General features: G+C 46.6%; 3 protein-coding genes across 7 annotated transcripts in view; 2 read left to right on the plus strand and 1 right to left on the minus strand.

Annotated features, from left to right (window-relative positions):
* The window catches only part of LOC129515900 (olfactory receptor 6V1-like), a 278,554-nt gene that overhangs the window by 110,631 nt on the left and 142,124 nt on the right, over positions 1 to 25,799 (minus strand). The window lies entirely within an intron of this gene.
* LOC129515904 (prolactin-inducible protein homolog) lies at positions 12,958 to 19,647 on the plus strand. Its single transcript, XM_055335097.1, has 4 exons — positions 12,958 to 13,084; positions 15,031 to 15,136; positions 18,992 to 19,106; positions 19,422 to 19,647. The coding sequence occupies exons 1-4, from the start codon at positions 12,990 to 12,992 to the stop codon at positions 19,541 to 19,543; spliced, it is 438 nt and encodes a 145-aa protein (XP_055191072.1). The 5' UTR covers positions 12,958 to 12,989; the 3' UTR covers positions 19,544 to 19,647.
* On the plus strand, positions 20,364 to 24,267 carry LOC129515897 (proteinase-activated receptor 2). Its single transcript, XM_055335082.1, has one exon. It carries the CDS (start codon positions 20,415 to 20,417, stop codon positions 21,606 to 21,608), a length of 1,194 nt encoding a protein of 397 aa, XP_055191057.1. The 5' UTR covers positions 20,364 to 20,414; the 3' UTR covers positions 21,609 to 24,267.

Genomic DNA, 25,799 nt, shown 5'->3' on the forward strand with positions numbered 1-25,799 from the left:
TCATCAACCACCCAGGAAGAGCATACCCACATGCATGCTATCAAGGTCACTGAAGTGCCAGAGCAGCCACCTATCTCAGTGCAGGAAGAGGCTTCGGACCCCGAGTAACATCCTGAACCAACTCAGGAGCTCGCCCCAGCTCCGACTGTGGGGCCTGCTGCACCTTTAAGGCCTGACGTTATGAGGCGGTCCAGGCTGCTGGAACTGAGGGCTCAGCTGAGCCCATGATGCCGGCTGCTGAGTCCAGACAAGCTACGAGGCGTTCAGACCTCTGAATCACCGTCCCGACCTGGAAGAGCCATCTGCACTCTCCGGGAACCCGCAGGAAGAGCATGCCCTGGCATCTTCTATAAAGGTCACTGAAGTCCCAGAGCACACACCTGTCTCAGTGCAGCAACCGGCTTAGGCCCCGAGTAACATCCTGAAACACCTCAGGAGCCAACCCCAGCTCCAACTGTGGGGCCTCCTGCACCTTCAGACCTGAGGTCATGGAGCCGGTCCAGGCTGCTGGAGCTGAGGGCTCGGCCTGAGCCATGATTCCGGTTGCAGAGTCCAGACAAGCTACGTGAGGTACAGACATCTGAATCTCTGTTCCGACCTGGAAGAGCCACCTGCACCCTTGGGAGCCCTGGAGGCCGAGCAGGCGCCGATACCGGCATAGCGCTCATCAATGTGCTGGAGCAGGCACCTCACTCAGTGGAGCAAACGGCTTCAGACCCCGAGCACTGAACCACCTCAAACACCCGCACGAGCTGCAACTGTGGGGCCTGCTGCACCTTCAGTGTCTGAGGTGATGGAGCTGGTCCCGGCTGCTGGAGCTCAGGGCGTAATCCAAGCCATGATGCCAGCTGGTGGGTTCAAGCCATGGCACCTGGTGTTCTGACCTCTGAATCACTGTCCCGACCTGGAAGAGCCACCTGCACCCTTGGGAGTCCTAGAGGCCGAACAGCCAACACCACTGGCTATCGAGCTCATCGATGTGCTGTAGCAGCCACCTCACTCAGTGGAGCAACCAACCCTCTTCGGACCCCGAGCACCGAACCACCTCAAGCGCCCGCACGAGCTCCAACTGTGGAGCCTGTAGAACCTTCAGGGTCTGAGGCAATGGAGCCGGTCCCCGCTGCTGGAGCTGAGGGCTAGACCTGAGCCGAGATGCCGCCTCTGAGTTCAAGTAAAAGTACGTGGTGATCAGACCTCCGAATCAAGGCCCCGAACTGGAGGAGCCACCTGCACCCTTGGGAGCCTTGGAGTTTGAAACAGGCACCACCACGGGCATCGAGCTCATCGATGTGCTGGAGCAGCCACCTCACTCAGTGGAGCTTCCGGCTTCGGACCCCGAGCACTGAACCACCTCAAGAGCCCGAACGAGTTCCAACTGTGGGGCCTGCTGCACCTTCAGGGTCTCAGGGGATGGAAGCGATCCTGGTTGCTGGAACTGCGGGCTTGGCCTGAGCCGAGATGCGGGCTGCTGAGTCCAAGACAAGGTACGTGGTGGTCAGACCTCTGAATCACTGTCCGGGTCTGGAAGAGCCACCTGCACCCCCGGGAGCCTTGGAGGCCGAACAGGCGCCACCACGGACACAGAGCTCATCGATGTGCTGGAGCAAGAACCCTTTAGTGGAGGAACCGACTTCGGCCCCGTGCAACATCCTGAACCACCTCAAGCGCCCTCCCGAGCTCCGACTGTGGGGCCAGCTCCACCTTCAGGATCAGCGGGTATGGAGGTGGTCCCGGCTGCTGGAGCTGAGGGGCTAGGCCTGAGGGGTAATGCCAGCTGCTGAGTCCAAGACAAGGTACATGGCGGTCAGAACTCTGAATCACTGCCCCAGCCCGGAAGAGCCACCTGCACCCTCATCAACCACTGAGGAAGAGCATACACAGATGCATGCTATCAAGGTCACTGAAGTGCCAGAGCAGCCACCTGTCTCAGTGCAGCAACAGGCTTCGGACCCCGAATAACATCCTGAACCACCTCAGGAGCCCGCCCCAGCTCCGACTCTGGGGCCTCCTGCACCTTAGGGCCTCAGGTTATGGAGCCGGTCCGCGGCTGCTGGAGCTGAGGGCTTGGTCTGAGCCGAGATCCCGGCTGCTGAGTTCAAGCCAAGGTACGTGGTGGTCAGACCTCTGAATCACTGTCCCAACCTGGAAGAGCCAACTGCACCCTGTCCACCCCGCAGGAATAGCACGCCCAGGCGTGTGCTATCAAGGTCACTGAAGTGACAGAGCAGCCACCTGTTCAGTGCAGGAAACAGGCTTCGGACCCCGCGTAACATCCAGAACCACCTCAGGAGCTCGTTCGAGCTCCTACTGTGGGGCCTGCTGCACCTTTAGGGCCTGAGGTGATGAAGCCGGTCCCGGCTGCGGGAGCTGAGGGCTAGACCTGAACCGAGATTTCCGACTGCTGAATTCAAGCCAAGGTACATGGTTTTCAGACCTCTGAATCACTGTCCCGACCTGGAAGAGCCACCTGTACCCTTGGGAGCCCTGGAGGCCCAAACAGGCCCCACTCCCGTATCGAACTCATCGATGTGCTGGAGTAGCCACCTCAGTCACTGGAGCAACCGGCTTCGCACCCCGAGCACTGAACCACCTCAAGAGCCCGCCGAGCTCCACTGTGGGGCCTACTGTACCTTGAGGGTCTGAGGTGAAGGACCTGGTCCCGGTTCTGGAGCTGAGGGCTTGTTCTGAGCCGAGATGCCGGCTGCGTGAGTCCAAGACTAGGTACATGGTGGTCAGACCTCTGAATCACTGTCCCGCCCTGGAAGAGCCACCTGCCCCCTCATCCACCACGGAGGAAGAGCACGCCCAGACGCGTGCTATCAAGGTCACTGAAGTTCCAGAGCAGCCACCTGTCTCAGTGCAGGAACAGGCTTCGGACCCCGAGTAACATCCTGAACCACCTCAGGATCTCGCTCCAGCTCCGACTGTGGGGCCTCCTGCACCTTCAGGGTCTGAGGTGATGGAGCTGGTCCCCGCTGCTGGAGCTGAGGGCTTGGCCTGAGCCGAGTTGCCAGCTGCTGAGTTCAAGCGAAGGTACATGGTGGTCAGACCTCTGAATCACTGTCCCGACCTGGAAGAGCACCTGCACCTTTGGGAGACCTGGAGGCCGAACAGGCCACACTACTGGCTATCGAGGTCCTCGATGTGCTGGAGCAGCCACCTTACTCAGTGGAGCCACTGGCTTCTGACCCCGGGCACTGAACCACCTCAAGGCCCCGCACGAGTTCCCAACTGTGGGGCCTACAGCACCTTCAGGGCCTAAGGTGATCGAGGCCGTCCCGGCGGCTGGAGCTGAGGGTTAGGCCTGAGGGTTGATGCCAGCTGCTGAGTCCAAGACAGGGTACATGGTGGTCAGACTTCTTAATCACTGTCCGGACCTGGAAGAGCCCCCTGCACCCTCGGCCACCCCACAGGAAGGGCACTCCCAGGCGTCTGCGATCAAGGTCACTGAAGTGCCGGAGTAGCCACTTGTCTCAGTGCAGCAACCAGCTTCGGCCCCCAGGTAACATCCTGAACCACCTCAGGAGCCCGCCCCAGCTCCGACTGTGGGCCTTGATGCACCTTCCGGGCCTGAGGTTATGGAGCCGGTCCCGGCTCTTGGAGCTTAGGGCTAGGCCTGAGCGCTGATGGCAGCTGCTGAGTCCAAGACAAGGTACACGGTGGTCAGACCTCTGAATCACTGTCCGACCTGGAGGAACCACCTGCACCCTTGGGAGCCCTGGAGGCTGAACAGGCCCCACTACCGGCTATGGAGCTCATGGATATACTGGAGCAGCCACCTCACTCAGTGAAGCAACCCACTTCGGACCCCAAGCACTGAACCACCTCAAGAGCCCGCCCGAGGTCTGACTGTGGGGCCTGCTGCACCTTTAGGGTCTGAGGTGATGGTGCCGGTCCCGGCTGCGGGAGCTGAGGGCTAGACCTGAGCCGAGATGCCGGCTGCTGAGTTCAAGCCAAGGTACGTGGTCGTCAGACATCTGATTCGCTGCCCCGACCTGGAGGAGCCACCTGCACCCTTGGCCCCCCCGCAGAAGAGCATGCCCAGGTGTCTGCTCTCCAGTCATCGAAGGGCTGGAGCTGCCACCTACCTCAGTGGATCCACCAGCCTCAGCCCCCAAGCAGGAGCTCGTGATGGCTGCAGCCCAACGGAAGGGTTCCCCTCCCCTCTCATTGCGCTGTTTCTGTATTTTTTTTTCATAAACCTCTATAATTGCTTCATGAATTTTATTTGTAATAAAGGATATGTTAACTTCACACAAAATTTCCTCTGATGCTTTTAAATTATACGTCGTGTTACTTTAGGTCCATTCACAGTGTCACACAGACGAGACGAGAAGGTTCCTGGGCCACATTTCCACCACAGAGACAGCCGACTACCTACCATCGTGCCCACGCCCTCCCTGCCATCCATGCAGCCACTGCCTTTCTCCCCATCTCTCCGGCCTTTCCTCCTCTGGGACGTGCGTGTGCCTGGCATCCTGGCTGTGGCCTCCTGTCTCTTCCGCAGATACGAGAGCGACTCATCATCTTCCCAGTAGTTAAGAAACATGTCATTTTTACTTCAAAGCCATATTGCTGAGTGAACAAAGATCATGTGAAGCCCCCAAATGAAGTATTTTCATTGTCCAGGATAGGTTCCCCCTGTGTAATGTGTCAGGTTCCTTAAGGTTTCAGACAGATAATATTTACTTCCTAAAATAAGGATTCCAACAGGAAGAAAAGAGGACATTAACCTTCTACCAAGAAGCAATCTCCCGGGGCACGTGGTTGGCTCCTCCAGGGCTCTCCCTCTGCGTGCAGCGCGGGGTGCGGGCATGGGGGTGTGTGCGCGGGTGTGACGGGTGGGGAGGGCCCTCGACCGGGTCCTGGTCCTCCTGGAGGGCACTGGGTGCTCAAGCATGTGACAGGATGGACAGACCCTCAATCCTGGGCCACTGGATCCTAGGCCTAGCCCCACCAGGACCCTCGGGCTCCCCCAGCAGTGACCTCCTCCCCAGCTGGCCCCAACCTCGGTAGCCCTCAAGTTTCGGTTGTGTGCGAGAGGCAGCTGTGATTCCTGCTCATGACACCGAGGGAGGAGAAGCAGGGATCCCTCTCCTCCCACAACATCGGGTTCAGGGGAGTCCACGTGATGTGAAGCTGCAGGAGAGCCCTGGGTCAGTAATCTGTGTCTTCTCTGCCACGAGGTGCAGCTCCCCAGGCAGAGGAGACAGAGCCTCAGAGAGAGGAAGTTTGGGGCTCCCCCTGCGGCAGAGAGAGAAGCACCATGGAACAGGGAGCTGGTGGGTGAGGACAGCTCTGAGCACCAGGGGAAGGGCTGCCAGGGGCCGGGGCGCTGCCCTCTTGCTCAGGGGGATGGGCTCTGTGTGGGTGGGGAGCAAGTGGCCAGGCTTCATCCTACAGAGGTTTCCATCAAAAATCAAGTCAAGAGGCGGGGCAATATGGCAGAAGAGTAGGGTCCCCAGGTCACCTGTCCCCACCAACTTAGGTAACTTTCAAATCATCCTGAAAACCTACAAATTCGGCCTGAGATTTAAAGAGAGACCAGCTGGAATGCTGCAGTGAGAAGAGTTTGTGCTTCTATCAAGGTAGGAAGATGGAAAAAAACATAAAGAAATAAAAAGCCTCCAAGGAGGAGGGGCCCTCCGTGAGGAGCCAGGCTAAGGCCGGGGAGAGAGCCCCCAGGACAGGAGAGCCGAGGCCCGGAGGAGCAGGAGCTTCACCAATCTTCCCGGATGGAAAGGCGCTTGCAGGGAGATGGGGCAGGTCTCCAGAAAGGGCGGGGACACCCCCAGGCTCCCAGGGACACTAACAGAGGACCTGCACCCCGGGGAGAGCGCCCCACACCCCGCAGCCAAGCTCCCTAAAGGGCTGCAGCGTGCGCACCGCGGGCCCCGGGAGCAGCTGGGCAGCGGATCCGTGGAAGGGGCTGTGCGACCCCGGAGCACGATCCCAGCAGTGCAGGCCCCAGAGCCCAGGGCACCAGGGGACACAGTCCAGGATCCAGCGCTTCCCTTGGGACAGGCAGAGGCCGGGAGGACACAGGACAGCGAGGACACTCCTGCCTCCAGGGGCCCCGAGGTATGCAGGCCAGTGCCCCCGCCCCCAGAGCATCCAGGCCCCTGCGAACTGGGAGCTGTGGTAGTTACTGCGGGAGCTGACTCTAGGGCTGGACAGCTGGCGGCTGCCAGTGTCATTGTCCCTCCTGGTGTCACCCTATAGCTGGTACTCAGCAGGGGCCTCACAGGATGAACAGTTCCTACTGAGCCGTGCACCTGGGGGGGGGGCAGCTCCCCCAGGTGCACACACCTGACAATCAGCACAGCAGGCCCCTCCCCCAGAAGACGAGCTAGAAGGACAGGGGAAAAGCAAGTTATTGACCAAGCAGCACTGGAAAGTTCCAGGGGAAGTCGAGGAATCTACAGTATATACAATCAGAGGATACCCCCCCACCTTGTTTTTTGTTTTCTGTTTCTTCCCCCCACCCCTTTATTTTTCTTTTTCTTTCTCTTTCTCCTTTTTCCAGTACAACTTCTTTTGGCCACTCTGTACTGAGCAAAATGACTAGAAGGAAAAACTCAACTCAAAAGAAAGAATCAGAAACAGTACTGTCTCTCACAGAGGTACAAAATTTGCATTATAATTCAGTGTCAGAAAGCCAATTCAGAAGCACAATTATAAAGCTACTAGTGGCTCTAGAAAAAAGCGTTAAGGATTCAAGAGACTTCATGTCTGCAGAATTTAGATCTCATCAGGCCAAAATTAAAAATCAATTAAATGAGATGCAATCCAAACTGGAGTTCCTAACGATGAGAGTTAATGAGGTAGAAGAATGAGTGAGTGACATAAAAGACAAATTGATGGCAAGAAGGGAAACTGAGGAAAAAAGAAAAACAAAAGATCATGAGGATAGGATAAGGGAAATAAATGACAGCCTCAGAAGAAAAAAATCTACATTGAATTGGGGTTCCCGAGGGCGCTGAAAGGGACAGGGGTCCAGAAAGTGTATTTGAACAAATCATAGCTGAGAACTTCCCTAACTTGGGAAGGGAAATAGGCATTCAGATCCAGCAGATAGAGAGATTCCGCCCCCCGCCCCAAAATCAATAAAAACCGCTCAACACCTCACATTTAATACTGAAACTTGCAAATTCCAAAGATAAAGATAAAATCCTTAAAGCAGCAAGAGACAAGAGATCCCTGACTTTTATGGGGAGGAGTATCAGGGTATAACAGCAGACCTCTCCACAGAGACCTAGCAGGCCAAAAAGGGCCGGCAGGATATAATCAGGGTCCTAAATAAGAAGAACCTGTAGCCAAGAATACTTTATCCAGCAAGGCTCTCATTCAGAATAGAAGGAGAGAGAAAGAGCTTCCAAGATAGGCAGAAACTGAAAGAATATGTGGCCACCAAACCAGCTCTGCAAGAAATTTTAAGGGCGATTCTGTAAGACAAAGAGGATGCCCAAGGAAATAATCCACAAAAACAGGGACGGAATCGGTATCATGATGGCACTAAATTCATATCTTTCAATAGTAACTCTGAACGTGAATGGGCTAAATGATCCCATCAAAACGCATAGGGTTTCAGACTGGGTAAAAAAGCAAGACCCATCCATTTGCTGTCTACAGGAGACTCATTTTAGACACAAGGACACCCACAGCCAGAAAATAAAATGTTGGGGAACCATTTACCATTCAAATGGTCCTCAAAAGAAAGCTGGGATAGCCATCTTTATATCAGATAAATTAAAGTTTATCCCAAACACTGTAGTAAGAGATGAAGAGGGACACTATATCACACTTAAAGGGTCTATCCAACAAGCGGACCTAACAATCATGAATATTTGTGCCCCGAATGTGGGAGCTACCAAGTATATCAATCAATGAATAACCAAAGTTAAGACACACTTAGATAATAATACACTTATACTTGGTGACTTGAACATAGCGCTTTCTAAAATTGATAGATCTTCTAAGTACAACATCCCCAAAGAAACAAGAGCTTTAAATGATACACTGGACCAGATGGATTTCACAGATATTTACAGAACTTTACGTCCAAACACAACTGAGTACACATTCTGCTCAAGTGCACATGGGACTTTCTCCAGAAGAGGCCACATACTGGGTCATAAAACAGGTCTTAATTAATACCAAAAGATTGGGCTCGTCCCCTGCATATTTTCAGACCATAACGATTTGAAATTAGAACTAAATCGGCGAAGAGGGAGAGTTTGACTTCTTCTTTGCCAATTTGAATGCCTTTAATGTCTTTTTGTTGTCTGATTGCTGAGGCTAGGACTTCCAATACTATGTTGAATAGCAGTGGTGAGAGTGGACATCCCTGTCTTGTTCCTGATCTTAGGGGAAAGGCTCCCAGTGCTTCCCCATTGAGAATGATATTTGCTGTGGGCTTTTCGTAGATGGCTTTTAAGATGTCGAGGAAAGTTCCCTCTATCCCTACACTCTGAAGAGTTTTGATCAGGAATGGATGCTGTATTTTGTCAAATGCTTTCTCTGCATCTAATGAGAGAATCATATGGTTCTTGGTTTTTCTCTTGCTGATATGATGAATCACATTGATTGTTTTACGAGTGTTGAACCAGCCTTGTGTCCCGGGGATAAATCCTACTTGGTCATGGTGAATAATTTTCTTAATGTGTTGTTGGATCCTATTGGCTAGTATCTTGTTGAGAATTTTTGCATCCATGTTCATCAGGGATATTGGTCTGTAATTCTCCTTTTTGGAAGGGTCTTTGTCTGGTTTTGGAATTAAGGTGGTGCTGGCCTCATAGAACGAATTTGGAAGTACTCCGTCTCTTTCTATCTTTCCAAACAGCTTTAGTAGAATAGGTATGATTTCTTCTTTAAACGTTTGATGGAATTCCCCTGGGAAGCCATCTGGCCCTGGACTCTTGTGTCTTAGGAGGTTTTTGATGATTGCTTCAATTTCCTCCCTGGTTATCGGCCTGTTCAGGTTTTCTATATCTTCCTGGTCCAGTTTTGGTAGTTTGTGGCTTTCCAGGAATGCGTCCATTTCTTCTAGATTGCCTAATTTATTGGCGTAGAGCTGTTCATAATATGTTTTTAAAATCGTTTGTATTTCCTTGGTGTTGGTAGTGATCTCTCCTTTCTCATTCATGATTTTATTAATTTGAGTCTACTCTCTCTTCTTTTTAATAAGGTTGGCTAATGGTTTATCTATCTTATTAATTCTTTCAAAGAACCAACTCCTGGTTCTGTTGATCTGTTCCACAGTTCTTCTGGTCTCAATTTCGTTGAGTTCTGCTCGAATTTTAATTAACTCTCTTCTGCTGCTGGGCGTCGGGTCGATTTGCTGCTTCTTCTCTAGCTCCTTTATGTATAAGGTTAGCTTTTGTATTTGAGTTCTTTCCAGTTTTTGAATGGATGCTTGTATTGCGATGTATTTCCCCCTCAGGACTGCTTTTGCTGCATCCCAAAGATTTTGAACAGTTGTATCTTCATTCTCATTAGTTTCCATGAATCTTTTTAATTCTTCCTTAATTTACTGGTTGACCCTTTTATCTTTTAGCAGGATGGTCCTTAACCTCCACGTGTTTGAGGTCCTTCCAAACTTCTTCTTGTGATTGAGTTCTAATTTCAAGGCATTATGGTCTGAGAATATGCAGGGGACGATCCCAATCTTTTGGTATCGGTTCAGACCTGATTTGTGACCCAGTATGTGGTCTATTCTGGAGAAAGTTCCATGTGCACTTGAGAAGAATGTGTATTCAGTTGAGTTTGGATGTAAAGTTCTGTAGATATCTGTGAAATCTATCTGGTCCAGTGTATCATTTAAAGCTCTCGTTTCTTTGGAGTCACAAGAAGAAGTTTGGAAGGATTTCAAACATGTGGAGGTTAAGGACCATCCTGCTAAAGGATGAAAGGGTCAAACAGGAAATTAGGGAAGAATAAAAAAGATTCATGGAAACTAAGGAGAATGAAGATACAACCGTTCAAATTCTTTGGGATACAGCAAAAGATTTCCCTTGAGGGGGAAATACACTGCAATACAAGCATCCATCTAAAAACTGGAAAGAACTCAAATACAAAAGCTAACTTTGCACCTGAAGAAGCTGGAGAAAAAAACAGCAAATAGATCCTACACCCAGCAGAAGAAGAGGGTTAATAAAGATTTGAGCAGAACTCAATGAAATAGAGACCAGAAGAACTGTGGAACAGATTAACAAAACCAGGAGTTGGTTCTTTGAAAGAATTAATAAGATAGATAAACCATTAGCCAGCCTTATTAAAAAGAAGAGACAAAAGACTCAAATTAATAAAATCATGAATGAGAAAGGAGACATCACCACCAATACCAAGGAAATACAAATGATCTTAAAAACATTTAAGAGCAGGTATATGCCAATAAATTAGGCAATCTAGAAGAAATGGACACATCTCTGTAAAACCACAAACTACCGAAACTGGAACAGGAAGAACTAGAAAACGTGACCAGGCTGATAACCGGGGAGGAAATTGAAGCAATCATCAAAAACCTCCCAAGACACAAAAGTCCAGGGCCAGATGGCTTCCCAGGGGAATTCCATCAAACGTTTAAAGAAGAAACCATACCTATTCTACTAAAGCTGTTCAGAAAGATAGAAAGAGATGGAATACTTCCAAACTCGTTCTGAAGCCACCATCACCTTAATTCCAAAACCAAAGACTCCACCAAAAAGGAGAATTACAGACCACTATCCCTGATGAACACAGATGCAAAAATTCTCAACAAGATATTAGCCAATAGGATCCAACAGTACATTAAGAAGATTATTCACCATGACCAAGTGGGATTTAACCCCGGGATACAAGGCAGGTTCAACACTCATAAAGCAATCAATGTGATAGATCATATCCGCAAGAGAAAAAACAAGAACCATATGATCCTCTCATTAGATGCAGAGAAAGCATTTGACAAAGTACAGCATCCATTCCTGATCAAAACTCTTCAGAGTGTAGGGATAGAGGAAACATTCCTCAGCATCTTAAAAGCCATCTAAGAAAAGCCCACAGCCAATATCATTGTCAGTGGGGAAACACTGGGAGTCTTTCCCCTAAGATCAGAACAAGACAGGGATGTCCACTCTCACCACTGCTATTCAACACAGTACTAGAAGTCCTAGCCTCAGCAATCAGGCAACAGAAAGAAACAAAAGGCATTCAAATTAGCAAAGAAGTAGTCAAACTCTCCCTCTTCGCCGATGACATGATACTGTACATAGAAAACCCAAAGACTCCACCCCAAGATTGCTAGAACTCATACAGCACTTCGGCAGTGTGGCAGGATACAAAATCAATGCCCAGAAGTCAGTGGCATTTCTACACACTAACAATGAGACTGAAGAAGGAGAATTTAAGGAGTCAATCCCATTTACAATTGCACCCAAAAGCATAGGATACCTAGGAATAAACCTAACCAAAGAGGTAAAGGATCTATGCCCTAAAACCTACAGAACACTTCTGAAAGAAATTGAGGAAGACACAAAGAGATGGAAAAATACTCCACGTTCATGGATTGGAAGAATTTATATTGTGAAAATGTCAATGCTACCCAGGGCACTGTACACATTTAATGCAATCACTATCAAATACCATGGACTTTGTTCAGAGAGTTCGAACAAATCATCCTAATTTGTGTGGAATCAGAAAAGACCCTGAATAGCCAGGGGAATATTGAAAAAGAAAACCAGAGCTGGGGGCATCACAATGCCAGATTTTAGGTTGTACTACAAAGCTTTGGTCATCAAGACAGTGTGGTACTGGCAAAAAAACAGACACATGGATCAATGGAACAGAATAGAGAATCCAGAAGTAGACCCTCAACTCTAGGGTCAACTAATACTCAACAAAGCAGGAAACACTATCCACTGGAATAAAGACAGTCTCTTCGATAAATGGTGCTGGGACATTGGACATCCACATGCAGAAGAATGAAACTCGACCATTCTCTTACACAAAACACCAAGATAAACTCAAAATGGATGGAAGATCTAAATGTGAGACAAGATTCCATCAAAATCCTAGAGGGGAACACAGGCAACACCATTTCTGAACTTGGACACAGTAAATTCTTGCAAGATACATCCATGAAGGCAAGGGAAACTAAAGCAAAAATGAATTATTGGGACTTGATCAAGATAAAAGATTCTGCACAGCAAAAGCAACAGTCAACAAAACTAAAAGACAACCTACAGAATGGGAGAAGAAATTTGCAAATGACGTATCAGATAAAGGGCTAGTATCCAAGATCTATAAAGAACTTATTAAACTCAACAGCAAAGAAACAAACAATCCGATCATGAAATGGGCAGAAGACATGAAGAGAAATCTCACAGAGGAAGACATAGACATGGCCAACAAGCAATGAGAAAATGCTCTGCATCACTGGCCATCAGGGAAATAAAAATCAACACCACAATGAGATCCCACCTCACACCAGTGAGAATGGGGAAAATTAACAAGGCAGGAAACAACAAATGTTGGAGAGGATGTGGAGAAAGGGGAACCCTCTTCACTGTTGGTGGGAATGTGAACTGGTGCAGCCACTCTGGAAAAGTGTGTGGAGTTTCTGCAAAGAGTTAAAAATATACCTGCCCTACGACCCAGCAATTGCACTGCTGGGGATTTACCCCAAAGATACAGATGCAGTGAAATGCCGGAACACCTGGACCCCAATATTTATAGCAGCAATGTCCACATATATACTAAGTATACTAAGTAAATAGGAAGGAAGGATAATCTAACTCCTCTACCAATCTGTAACAATAGCTGAATGTTGACTTTTTCCATAGAAAAACAAACTCTAGCTCAACAAGGAAAGAGCATGGGTGGGAAGGATAATTGGGTAACTGACCACATGGATCCTCTTGGCAACTCTCCCACTTCCTCGATCTGCATATAAGGAGTATGCCGGGCACCGGGGCCAGTACTTCTCTAGGACGTCACATCCTGTCTCCTCCAACATGCACCTTCTCCAGCTCCTGTTCAGAGCCGGCCCTGCCATTCTGCTCCTGGTTCTCTGTCTGCAGTTCAGGACCAACAAAGCTGAGGAAGACACGTGAGCCAAGCCTTTCTCTCCCTCACAAAAATCCCTTCAGGGAGGGCTCCTAACCTAGCCTTGAAATCTGTTTATCCCTTCCTGATGTCCCTGAAACTTAGTCCTAGGGAATCTCATAAATCCCATGTCAAGTCCCACTTCTCTCCTCTTAGGAAGCTCTAGTAACTTCCCTCCTATATTCACTTGGTGCTTTTAGGTTGTCCAGGGAAACATGGTTCCCAGCGTGTATAAAGCCTGTAGTTAACAATCAGTCTTGCTCTATGGCTCTGGTCCACATCCTGTCCATAGTCTTTACCTTTATTAGATTTCTGCTCAGTGAACTTTACATTCTCATACCTTGCCTCCTAGAACAGAAGGTTTAGCAGGTCTGTGAGTTCCAATGATAGCTTTGAGCAGTTTTGGCAGGACTCACTAAAGGATCAGAGGCCCTGATCACTGAGCCTTCATGCCATAGTCCAAGGTTGAGCCAGCCCAGCAGCTTAGACATTCTGTCCTATTCTGAAGCCCAGAGACAAAAGCAAGTACACACTCACCCCACTACCCACACTAGGACCCAGGAGCACAATTTCAGAAGCCAAATCATTGAAGGTACATATTTGAAGCAAGCAGGAAAACTAGGCAAAATGAAGTAGGAAATGGAGCCAGGGTCTGGGGGAAGCAAGGACACTTAGAAATTCTAGAGGGTTTTCTCTATAGGAGTATGGTCTTAAATGCTGGGTTTTTGGATTGTGATTCTGATGGTACCCTCTGTGACACAACTAGATACCCTGTCCTGGAGTAAACCATTCAGTTTTTGACAGGTCAGTGTAGTGCAGGCAGCGTCCTGAAAAACCTTGAGTAGGCACAGGTTCAGAGATAAATGTCACGCCGTGTAGCCCTGAGGGGGCAGCAACTTGTCGAAATAAGCTGTGCTAATTAGGGTGATCAGCCATCCCTGTTTGCCCAGGAATTTCTTGGTGTTAGCACTGAAAGGCCCTCATTTCGGGAAGCTTCTCCTTCCTGGGCAAGCTGATCCAATCACTCATTCTAGCTAAGTGGATCATCTTATCAATCCTAAATTCATTTACAAATGAGAGGAATTTTAAAGACATTTAAGTCTTCACACCCCTTTCCTGTGCACTGAGCACCAGAGCACCTGGCACAAGCAATGAAGTATCTCCAAAATCAGAGATGCTTTATTCTAGGAAAATGAGACCATAAGGCATTGCAGCCAAAAACCTGAATTCCCTCTTGTCCCACCCAACACCAAAGGAGCTCAGCCAGGAGTTTCCGGGAGACAGAAAGTAACTTTCCTGGTCCTGAAACCAGTTCTCCGTGACAGAAGAATCTTTGACTTCTCTCTGCCTCCATTTCCTTTTCCCATCAGATTGTGTTATGTGCCTTCAAAGTAGGGTGGCATCTAAAGCTCCCAAATACGGTCATGTGTCCAAATTCACTGCAGACATACAGAAATACAAATTCTTAGGCCCCACCAGGAACCAAAGAAGGAAGAGCTCAAGGATGACTCAAAATTCCTCCAGTGCATTAAGATGTTTATAGTTTAATAGGATTCTGTTGTTACGGAATATTGTACTAATGATGACTTGAACCCTCCCACTTAGTGGACAATCAATAGAACCTGCAGGATTTTATTTGGAAAAAATGATGATGCTCAATGGGCACTAAAGAGGGCATATGAGATGAGCACTGGGTGTTATATGTTGGCAAATTGAATTTAAATATAAATAAAGCATCACGGTTGATTAAACAAAACAAAGTCTGTAGAAAACAATCGAACCAAACAAGAATCAAAGATTCCCAGGGGTTATGATGCTCAGCAAATGATTCAGATCTCATCATTCCCTTCCCCTTGCACCTTCCCTGTTCCCTCTGCTCTGCTCATTGTGCCCCGATCTCTTGTGGGTAGACCTTTGATCTCTGTCCTGCTTCTTTCTTCCCATAACCAGCCGAAAAGTGTTATCAATGGAAGTGCAGATGCCCAGAAAAACAGCACCAAATGAAGAAATCTCTGTGACAGTTAAAGTTCAAACAGAATTAAGAGAATGTATGGTGGTAAGTAGAGGCCTGGGGAAGTGAACTCAAGAAAAATCTGACTCCTTAGTTATGAATACAATCAGACTAATCTCTCAGTTTAATATGTTGCATATTATACTTAATAACAGGATGAATAACAATCCTTATGCTCCCAATTCTCACACATGTTATGCTACTCGAGCCTCAGAACAATCATCAGACCTTGGGGCAGATTACTATTCTGGTTTTACAGACGAGAACCTGGTCCAGAGAGGTATAGGAAGGATGAGAAGGAAAGAAGGAATGAGTAGTGAGAAAAGTCCAGCTAAGAGGGAGAAGAGAGGAAAAAGCATAAGGGCTGGGGGAGGAGAGGTAAGAATTCCCCCAAGTCCTGGGCATGATTGTTTGAGATGAAGGGTGTTTTTTCTGACAAAAAAACCTGCACCCTCATCCAGAGGATTGAGGCAGGTGGGCAGAAGAGGTATGGTGCCGAGAGCACATGGGATACGACTGCCTCCTCTAGAGTAAGCTCTGAGCAGAGGCTGTGCTTATCACCCCTCTCTTTGCTCTTCTGCTCTATCATCACAGGTTCATTCTTGTTCCAGCCTCCTCTCCTCAACAAGGAGCCCACACTCTCCTCACCACTTTCTCTAATTCAGCAGTTGTGGGAGGGAGGTCCAATCCTTTTACTAGATCAGAGGTTCTCAAATGGAAATGTGTGTTGAGACTCGCCTGTGCACTATCGCTCCTGTCTGGCTGTCTGGGCCATGAGGAGAAGGGACCTGTGCCGGTTTAGTCCACGGAGACTCTTCCCCAGGGAAGAGTGTGTCCTTCTCCCTCCTGCCAGCAGCCTTCTCATGTGTTGTCACACACACACACAATTTGCCCCTTGTTAGCTGGCACTGTTCTAGGGCCAAGACCCAGATGTCTCCCCTTGCCTCTTTCTAGAATAGCACTCTCTCAGGCAGCACAAGTGTTTCCCTACAGGAGTTTCCTAACTCAAATTAGATTTAAGTACGATGATTAAATCAAAAACAAAATTGGGAGCATGAGGATTGCTATTCATTAGAATATGTCCTAGACATGGCCCCATACCTGTAAGAGAAAGACTCTGGTCACTGAGTAAAGAACAGCATAGCTGCTTTGTCAGATTTGTCTGTTTACACCTCAAGAATTTGCACCTTGTATGTTGATTGGAGGTGGAAGGGAGCCACATCATAATCTTTCAATTTTGTTTATTTATCATAACCACAGGTGACAAAAGGAATGAGAATGTGTGCATAAAAGTCCTGTGATCATGGTAGTTTCTGGTGATGATAATAAAAGTCTGTTTCTACCTCTGAGAAAGTGATGAGTATAAAAAAGTATGTGTTTAATCAACAACATCCCACATAAAATAATTTTGTGCTACCGTGGCTAATAGGACTATATTTTAAGAACAATGCTAATTACAATAAAAAGGCAATCTTTAAAAACTTACCCAGGTACAAGGAATCTCATAAAATAAAGGATATCACAAATTAGAATTTATGGGAAATTTTGTTAGTCTGGTCAACCAATTTTTTAGACTTTTTTAAAAAAGATTTTATCTATTTATCTGAAAGAAAGAGAGCAAGTGAAAGGAGGAGGGTGGCAGGGAGAAACAGACTCCTGGCTGAGCAGGCAGCCAGTGGGGCTCTTATGACCTGAGCCAAAGGCAGCCACTTAACTAAGTGAGCCATCCAGGTGTGCTTGTGATTAACCAATATTTATTTGTAGCTTCCAATATAAAAAAATCTGTCTATAAAAACATCTTCATATTTTTAAATGTTAAGAAAACATAATTCTTCTATGTGTGAAGATTCTAGTACCGAACCCTCATTTTTTAAACAATTGTGTTTTTACAAGCAAATTTTTGATTAAGTGAGGTATTAGGATCACAAATTTAAAATAGATTATACTCTCAATCGTGTATTGGATTATAAAGATTGTATAATCTTTTTTTTTAAGATTTTTTATTTATTCATTAATGAGAGGCACAGAGAGAGAGAGAGAGAGGCAGAGACACAGGCAGAGGGAGAAGCAGGCTTCACGCAGGGAGCCTGACATGGGACTCGATCCGGGTCTCCAGGATCACGCCCTGGGCAGAAAGTGGCGCTAAACTGCTGAGCCATCCGGGCTGCCCACATTGTATAATCTTTTAAGGTTGAAGAGAATTTATGGCAAACCACAGTACTTAAACATTTGTGGTGTAGAGCATTTTGCTGGTCTCGTGAAGTCTAGGGAACACATCAGAAAATTGCTTTTAAATGTGTGCCTGAAATGCATTGGATTATACAGGGAAGCTACCATCATGAAACACAGTGATCGGATTATTAAAAACAAACTTTTGAGGGGTGTCTTGGTTGTTCATTTGACTAAGTGTCTAACTCTTGATCTCACCTAAAGTCTTGATATCAGGGTCCTGAGTTCAAGCCCTGTGTTGGAGCTTACTTATAAACAAACAAACAAACAAACAAACAAATAACTTTTAAGCTGGTATTATTTACACTCTTTATCAGTACATTAGCTAAAAAGGCAATATATTTAAAATGTAAACAAGTTAAATTTTATTTTATAAAGATTATCTATGTAATGGCTCTTGTTGCTCTTGCTGCTCACCTTGAATAAGTAGCTTCTACTGTGTACTGGGTTTTGACAAGTGGATTCCAACGGATTTGGATTTTTTTGTTTTGAGTATTTAAATGCTGAAAATTCTAATCCATTGGGATAAACTGTTGTAAATGCCAATAAAAAGGGAAACCAGGCAACGGTAGGTTTCTTGAAAGAAACACCAGGATCTCCAAAGTAAAATTCTAACGGTGAGAATGCTTGAATTCACCGTTTGTAGCTGACAGGCTATTCGGTGCACGGTTGCCAGTTAGCTGGGCAAGCTTCAGGAGATGGGCAGACGGCCCTGGCCATGACCATGCAACCTCATGATAATGTCCCTGGGTTCAAGGTAGCGATCAGAACAGGCAATATTCTGAGATATATAAACCTATAAGTGATGCAAACATATCTACGTTTCTCTCCATGATAAAATCACGCATACTGCTAATGCCACTGAGGATTGTTGATGACGTAACAGAACACTTAATTTTAGTGACGGGTTAATAAAGATACAATTTCTTTCCATCCGAGTTCACAGACTCAGTGAATTCTATATGCAGACCCCTGAGGGTCTATACACCCCAGGATAACACCCCCTTGCCGGACACTAATCAGACAAAAGCTTCCTGATGCTGCTGAAGCTTACATATCTCAAATTGTAAAGCCCTCTCAAAGTAAAAAAGGAAAAAGAAAATTTACCTTCGAGATTTTGTTTGTTTATCTAACCAACAACTTTGGTAGGTAACTGTTTCCCTCTCACAGCTGAGGAAAGAGAGACTGAGAGCTGTCACTTCAGTCATCAAAGGTCACAGAGATCAAGAGGAGCACGATTCTGGCAACAAGTCCTGGTTTTGGCCTCCCTACACAAAAGCCAAGCTGTGGTCACAGACAGGTTCCTGAAAGCCCTCACCAGGGAACCAAAGTAAATCTGCTCCCTAGATGAAGGCTGCCCCAGAATGTGGTCTCCTTGTCTTGTCAATTCACTAACTCTTCCCATCAGAGCCAAGCCCCATGGTGGCGCTAAAGCAGGAATTTGAAGACATGTTGACAGGAAATCTTCTCACATAGACTTTAGTTCCCAAAATGATACTACAAAATTGGACTCCACGGTGCCTCTGGTCTATATCTGTACCTGTTCTTTGTGCACGAAGGATGTTGTCCTCCTCCCCCTCCTCCTCTTTCTTCAGATTCCCTTATCTTTCTCTCCCTTTACAACTCCCCAGACTAACACAAGGTCCTCTCTTCCCACCTCCTCCTCCTCAGATCCAATGTTCCCTCCTAAGTCGCAATCCAATGGAAGGGCCTTTTAACTATGTTTACACTGCCTGTCTCTGTGACAGTAATCCAAGAACTTTCTACTGGGACTTTGAAGTCAATAGTAAGTACAGGGGTCATTCAAGGGAAGAACGATCTGCTAGGGTGGGGGAAAACATAAAAAGAAATGTGACTCCAGATGTGAGCAGAGTGTTGGGGCAGAAGGGTAGAGACAAAGGAGGGAAGAGGGGAGAGTAGATGGGGACTATGCTCAAGTGTGAAAGGTGAGAGGTTGTGGGAGAAAAGCTAATAAGGGAGATACATTTGCAAATGATTTGGGGAAACTGGGCCCTAGTGGGGAGGTGCCTGAAGCTAGGAGAAAAACCAAGAAATGGGGTTAGACTGTAATCAGAGAACATCTTTGTCCTGTCTCTTTCAGAAACTATGTCAATAATAGCATTGGCCCACATTATTGATAAAGAAGATATCTGCCCTTACAAAGCAGTGGTGCCCAATGGACCAAAATATTTTTATACTGTGAAGAACATAACAGTATCTTGATCCTGTTGGAAGCTTTGGTCTAACTGCCCCCCAGGGTGGTTCTACAAAGAAAACTTGGCTGGAGTATCTGTTGTGGTCTGTGAAATAAACTTCTCACAAACTTCTCTGTGTTCAGTTGTGTCTTCTCTTCCAAATCTACCCCAAAGGAGCCTCAGAGCCCCCAGAATTTCTAGAACTTTGTTCTCTCAAAGAACTGTTACTGAGGAGAGTTTCTCATTGCCCACTGGTATGCAGAGTGAGAAATGAAGAAATAAAGAAGACTCACGGAAATTCTCTGGGCTCCTACATATGATGCCCTTTCCCTATACCCATGACCTGTGTTTCCCTACTACAGGGGAAAACTCAGAAAGCTAGGTAATGCCAGGTGTTAGTGGAAAATGAGGGGCTCTGGGAGCAATTAAGCACTGCTGATGGCCTTTTGGAGAAAACCATCTGATATTACTTAACCAAATCAATTCTACACCTACCATATGACCCAGCACCTGCACAACTAGAAGCTACAGTAAGAGACCCTGGGCTCGTAGGCCAGTATGTTCTACCTATGGAAAACAAAGCACCACTGAATAGCCAATGTTCTAAAATATATTCCCCATCTTGAAGGACATCCCTACAACCCTAAACAGTGTGATCTCCAAGCTATCTCCTTTGCTGCTCATTTATGAGCTTTTTCCAGCATGCTGTAGGCAGCCAGTAGTTTCCTGATGATGCCATTAAGGGCAAACTGGTAGATTCATTGATCACATGCCCATCATGGCAAGCCTTTCATTTAAAAGAAAGATTCCCGGTCAGGCTGGGACTGCGGCCGATGAGACCGGCGAGGCGGGCGGAGCGGCGGCGACCCCGGGCCCGGCCGGCGGCGGGCAGCAGGAGGATGCGAAGCGTGCGCGCCGCGCGGCTGCTGGGGGTGGCCGTCCTGCTGGCGGCCGCTGTCCCCGGCAGTGGCAGCGTGCAAGGAACCAATAGAACCTCTAAAGGAAGAAGTCTCATTGGTAAGACTGACAGCTCGTCGCAGATCACTGGGAAAGGAGTTACAGTGGAACAAGGCTTTTCTGTGGATGACGTCTCTTCCTCCATCCTCACTGGAAAACTGACTACTGTCTTTCTCCCAACTGTCTACACAATTGTATTTATGGTTGGTTTGCCAAGCAACGGCATGGCTCTGTGGGTCTTTCTCTTCCGGACGAAGAAGAAGCACCCTGCTGTGGTGTACATGACCAACCTGGCCTTGGCAGACCTCCTTTCTGTGGTCTGGTTCCCGCTGAAGATCTCCTACCACATCCATGGCAACAACTGGGTTTATGGGGAAGCCCTTTGCAAGGTACTCATTGGCTTTTTCTATGGCAACATGTACTGCTCCATTCTCTTCATGACCTGCCTCAGTGTGCAACGGTATTGGGTCATAGTGAATCCCATCGTGCACCCCGCGAGGAAGGCAAACATCGCCTTGGGAGTCTCCCTGGGGATATGGCTGCTGATACTGCTGGTTACCATCCCCCTGTATGTCATGAGGCAGACTATGCACATTCCAGCCCTTAACATCACGACCTGCCATGATGTCTTGCCTGAGGAAGTGTTGGTGGGGGACATGTTCAATTATTTCCTCTCTCTGGCCATCGGAGCCTTCCTATTCCCAGCCTGCCTCACAGCCTCTGCCTATGTGCTGATGATCAGAACACTCCGCTCTCCTGCTATGGATGAAAACTCGGGAAAGAAGAGGCAGAGGGCCATCAAGCTCATTGTCACCGTCCTGGCCATGTACCTGATCTGCTTTACCCCCAGTAACCTTCTGCTCGTGGTACATTATTTCATGATTAAAACCTGGAGCCAGAGCCACGTCTATGCCCTGTACATGGTGGCTCTCTGCCTGTCCACCCTTAACAGCTGCATTGATCCCTTCGTCTATTACTTTGTTTCACAAGACTTCAGGGACCATGTCAAGCACGCTCTCCTTTGTCGGAGTGTCCGTTCAGTCAGGCAGATGCAAGTATCCCTCACATCAAAGAAATTCTCCAGGAAATCCAGCTCTTATTCTTCAAGCTCAACCAGTGTCAAAACCTCTTACTGAGTTTTTCAGCCCCTCTGTTACTGTCCAGGAGGCCTTGGAGCCTACTCACTGTGATGGGTGTTTTCCTGTTGTTCCCTAACCCAGTGGGTCTCCCCATGTACCACGCATATGTAGGACCTCTCAGGATTGCTGGAAGCTTCCCTGTTTCATGAAGAAAGTCCCCCCCAATTAACAGAGATGTCAGTTTTAGAATTCCTCTACGCAGGTGCTCCCAGAAATGGAACTAAAAGAAGCAGACTTTTCAGAAGGTGATGAAAAAACAGAAGCCCAGCGACTTGTAAAAACTAATGTTGGCACGAAGACTCCGTTCTCAGCCAAAACTACATTTCTTTTACATCCGGGCTCATTCACAGCCATGTTAGAGCTTCCACGTTCCTCAGAGATGATCAGACCGATTGTACAGATGGGGCAAGTAAAGAGGTGAAGAAGCTACTCCGAGTCAGGGTAGCTTCCATGCCAACCAAGGGCAGCCAGTCCGATCTGCGGATTGGACCATAGACTTCCAGTGTTCAATGGGTTCTCCTACCTCCTCTTGTTTAAAAATACAGGTTCATCAGACTCAGGAATGAGAGGGCTCAGGGTCTGAGTCAGGAAACTATTTTAACAAGCCCCTGCTGCGTATGCTCCTGCACACCAAGGTTTGAGAACCACTGGTCTGGGTGCTGCTTCCACTTGACAAGGTGCCAATGGAGAAGCAAACTGCTTTGTGTCTCTTTTATGTGTAGCTTGTAATAAGATCTGCTTATGGTCTCATTAGGACTTTCAGTTATTTATCAGTCCCTTGAACTTTTGTATGTATCCTTATCACTACAAGGAAAGTACATTGAAGATTTTAAGTGTGGAAATACAAATTTTGTGTGACTTTAAACTGACTCAGAATCTTCAGTTTGAGTTATAGATGGTTTCAAAGTAAGAATGGCATTTACCACTTGTTTTTCAGAATTGTAGTTGGATTATTTATTTATTGTCAGTTTTCTTCACTTGCTACAAATATGAAATTGTAATGCCTTCTCTGGGTTTGAACCACATTCTAGAAAAGAATGCTAAAGAGATGTGATTTAAAATATATTTACAGGGTACTTTTCCAAACTGAATTTATGTAACTGTTGTATTTGTGATTTTTTGAAATAATCTTATCGTAATGATTGATTTGTAGAAACATATGACTCCCCCCCTTTTTTTATGACTTATTTTTGAGTTGTATGTTTTGTAGGGTTTTTTTGAGGGAAAGTATGGGAAGCCTCAGCATCATTCCTATAAAAAGAAATCTGATGCTCACACCATACTTCTTAGATGAATAGGGCCATGCAGTACATACTGCTTCATATTTGTTTTCATTTAACATTTCAGAATATTTTTCCATTCTGTGTTTATAGGCTGACCTCCATTTTTAATAGATACAGACTTTAATTTGGGGGTATATTGTGATGCATTTCGTCATTTCCCTAGCAATGTCTCCTGAAGTCTCTCTCTCTCTCTCTCTTTTGTTATTAAAACAACATCTAGGGATGCCTGGGTGGCTCAGTGGTTGGGCGTGTGCCTGTGGCCCAGGGTGTGATCCCAGGGGCCCAGGATCGGGTCCCGCATTGGGCTCCCTGCGAGGAGCCTGCTTCTCCCTCTGCCTGTGTCTCTGCCTCTCTCTGTGTGTCTCTTATTAATAAATAAATCTTAAAAAAAATAAAACATCTATACTGCATTAGACATCGGTGTAGACATCTTTGTGAGTATTTCTCTAGGATAAGTTCCTGGAAGTAGAATGACCAGGTCAAAAGTTAGATGACCACTCTAAATTTTGGTAACTCTTGCCAAATTACCTTCAGTAATTTATATATATAAAGATCTTATTTATTTATTTATTCATGAGAGACCAAGAGGGGCGGAGACACAGGCAGAGGGAGAGGCGGGTTCCCTGCAGGGAGCCCAATGCGGGACCCGATCCTGGGCCCCTCGGATCGGGCCCTGGGCCACAGACAGACACTAAACCACTGAGCTGCCCAGGGATCCCTGCTTCAGTAATTTATATTTCTACCAAAATAGTACATTTGCTCCTGTTTCCTGAAATGCTCGTCCATTTGATCTGTCGATCTTTTATTCTTTTAATTTGTATTGAAGAAGCATAGCCTAGTGGTTAAGAGTGCAGCTCCTGAGCTGGCAGGCAGGAGTGACCTCTGACTCCATCATTTCTTGTTCTGTGAGCTAAGGAAAGATCCTTCCCTGTGCTTTAGTCTCCTCATTTGTAAAATTAAGATAATGATACTTTCCTTATAGAGTTATGAGGATTAAATGTTCGGCACATTTATGCACTCATAAATACTATGTAGCACTGTGGCTGTCACTCTGACTGCTAATGACATTTCATTTCTGCTCTGTCCCCTGTCCCCTTTAGTGCCAGTTTACACCTTGTCTTCCCTGCCTGCTCTGCTTTGAGTCTCAGCAGGCTTAGGTTGTCTTCATCTTACAGGTAAGAAAGCAAAAGATGGTGGGCACAGAAGAAAAGGAAGCAGAAGCAGATGGCTCACAAGGGCCCTGCAGGTGGTGTATGGACTGATGCAGTGGAAAAACTTATTTTGGTATATTTGCCATCTCTTTATCAGACATTTTTATGATACATGCTGGTATATTAAACTGAACAAGAACATATAAATAAAGATTTTCTTTCCTAAAAAAAAAAAAAAAAGAAAGATTCCCTTAAAATAAAGAGATATTAGATGAGATTCCATGTCTATGGCCAACAAGCACATGAGAAAATGCTCCACATCACTTGCCATCAGGGAATTACAAATCAAAACCACAATGAGATCCCACCTCACACCAGTGAGAATGGGGAAAATTAACAAGGCAGGAAACCACGAATGTTGGAGAGCATGTGGAGAAAGGGGAACCCTCCTGCACTGTTGGTGGGAATGTGAACTGGTGCAGCCACTCTGGAAAACTGTGTGGACGTTCCTCAAAGAGTTAAAAATAGACCTGCCCTACGACCCACCAGTTGCACTGCTGGGGATTTACCCCAAAGATACAGATGTAGTGTAACGCTGGAACACCTGCACTCCGATGTTTATAACATTAATGTCCACAGTAGCCAAACTGTGAAAGAGCCTCAGTGTCCATCAAAAGATGAATGGATAAAGAAGATGTGGTCTATGCATACAATGGAATATTACTCAGCCATTAGAAATGACAAATACCCACAATTTGCTTCCACGTGGATGGAACTGGAGGATATTATGCTGAATGAAAGAAGTCAATCGGAGAAGGACAAACATTAATTGGTCTCATTCATTGGGGGAATATAAAAGATAGTGAAAGGGAATAAAGGGGAAAAGAGAAAAAATAAGTGGGAAATATCATAAAGGGAGACAGAACATGAAAGACTCCTAACTCTGGGAAACAAACAAGGGGTAGTGGAAGGAGAGGTGGGCGGGGGGTGGGGGTGACTGGGTGATGGGCACTGAGGGGGACACTTGATGGGATGAGCACTGGGTGCTATGCTCTATGTTGGCAAATCGAACTCCAATAAAAAAATGCAAAAAATAAAACAAAAATCATTTGAAATCCAGGACTTAGGAATAACTCCAATGAACTCTCTGACAGCCATTTCCACTCATATCCCATTGGAAATGCAATTTAGGTGGATTGATTCCACCACCATACTTGGGGCAGGTCCCATTTGACCTAAGGCAATCAGAGTCATTTCATACACACACACACACAGACACACACACACACACGCACATGCACACGCACACACACACTGCCTCACCAATGCAATTACCTCCATTATAATCAATCAGTGCCTGGTATCCTCCTGGCCACAGTGATTGATTCAAGAGTGGTCACGTGCCCTACATCGGTCTGGGTTAAAGTAAGTCCAAGATTCCTCTCTGTTAGGAGAAGCTCCCAAGCCCACCCTAATCCAGGTTTGACAAGTGTAAAGGAGAAAGATTCATCCCCACAGCTGCTAGAAGCCTGTGTAGAAGTAGAGCTTATATTCAGGAGATGGAATTAACAATGGAGAAAGAGAAATTGTGTCCTATCCCATCAGTTGGTTCCTAAAATCAGATTCTCCTATGTCTAGTCCCCAGGTGTTGTCTCTTCTTAATTGAAGAAGATGAAATTTCTAGATTTAAGAAAATGTATATTTTCCCTCTATCCCTGCTCTAGATCTACTTGTGTGGCTGTCTTGATAAGGGG

Source organism: Nyctereutes procyonoides, unplaced genomic scaffold (genome assembly GCF_905146905.1).
Source record: "Nyctereutes procyonoides isolate TBG_1078 unplaced genomic scaffold, NYPRO_anot_genome, whole genome shotgun sequence".
Classification (NCBI taxonomy): Eukaryota; Metazoa; Chordata; class Mammalia; order Carnivora; family Canidae; genus Nyctereutes; species Nyctereutes procyonoides.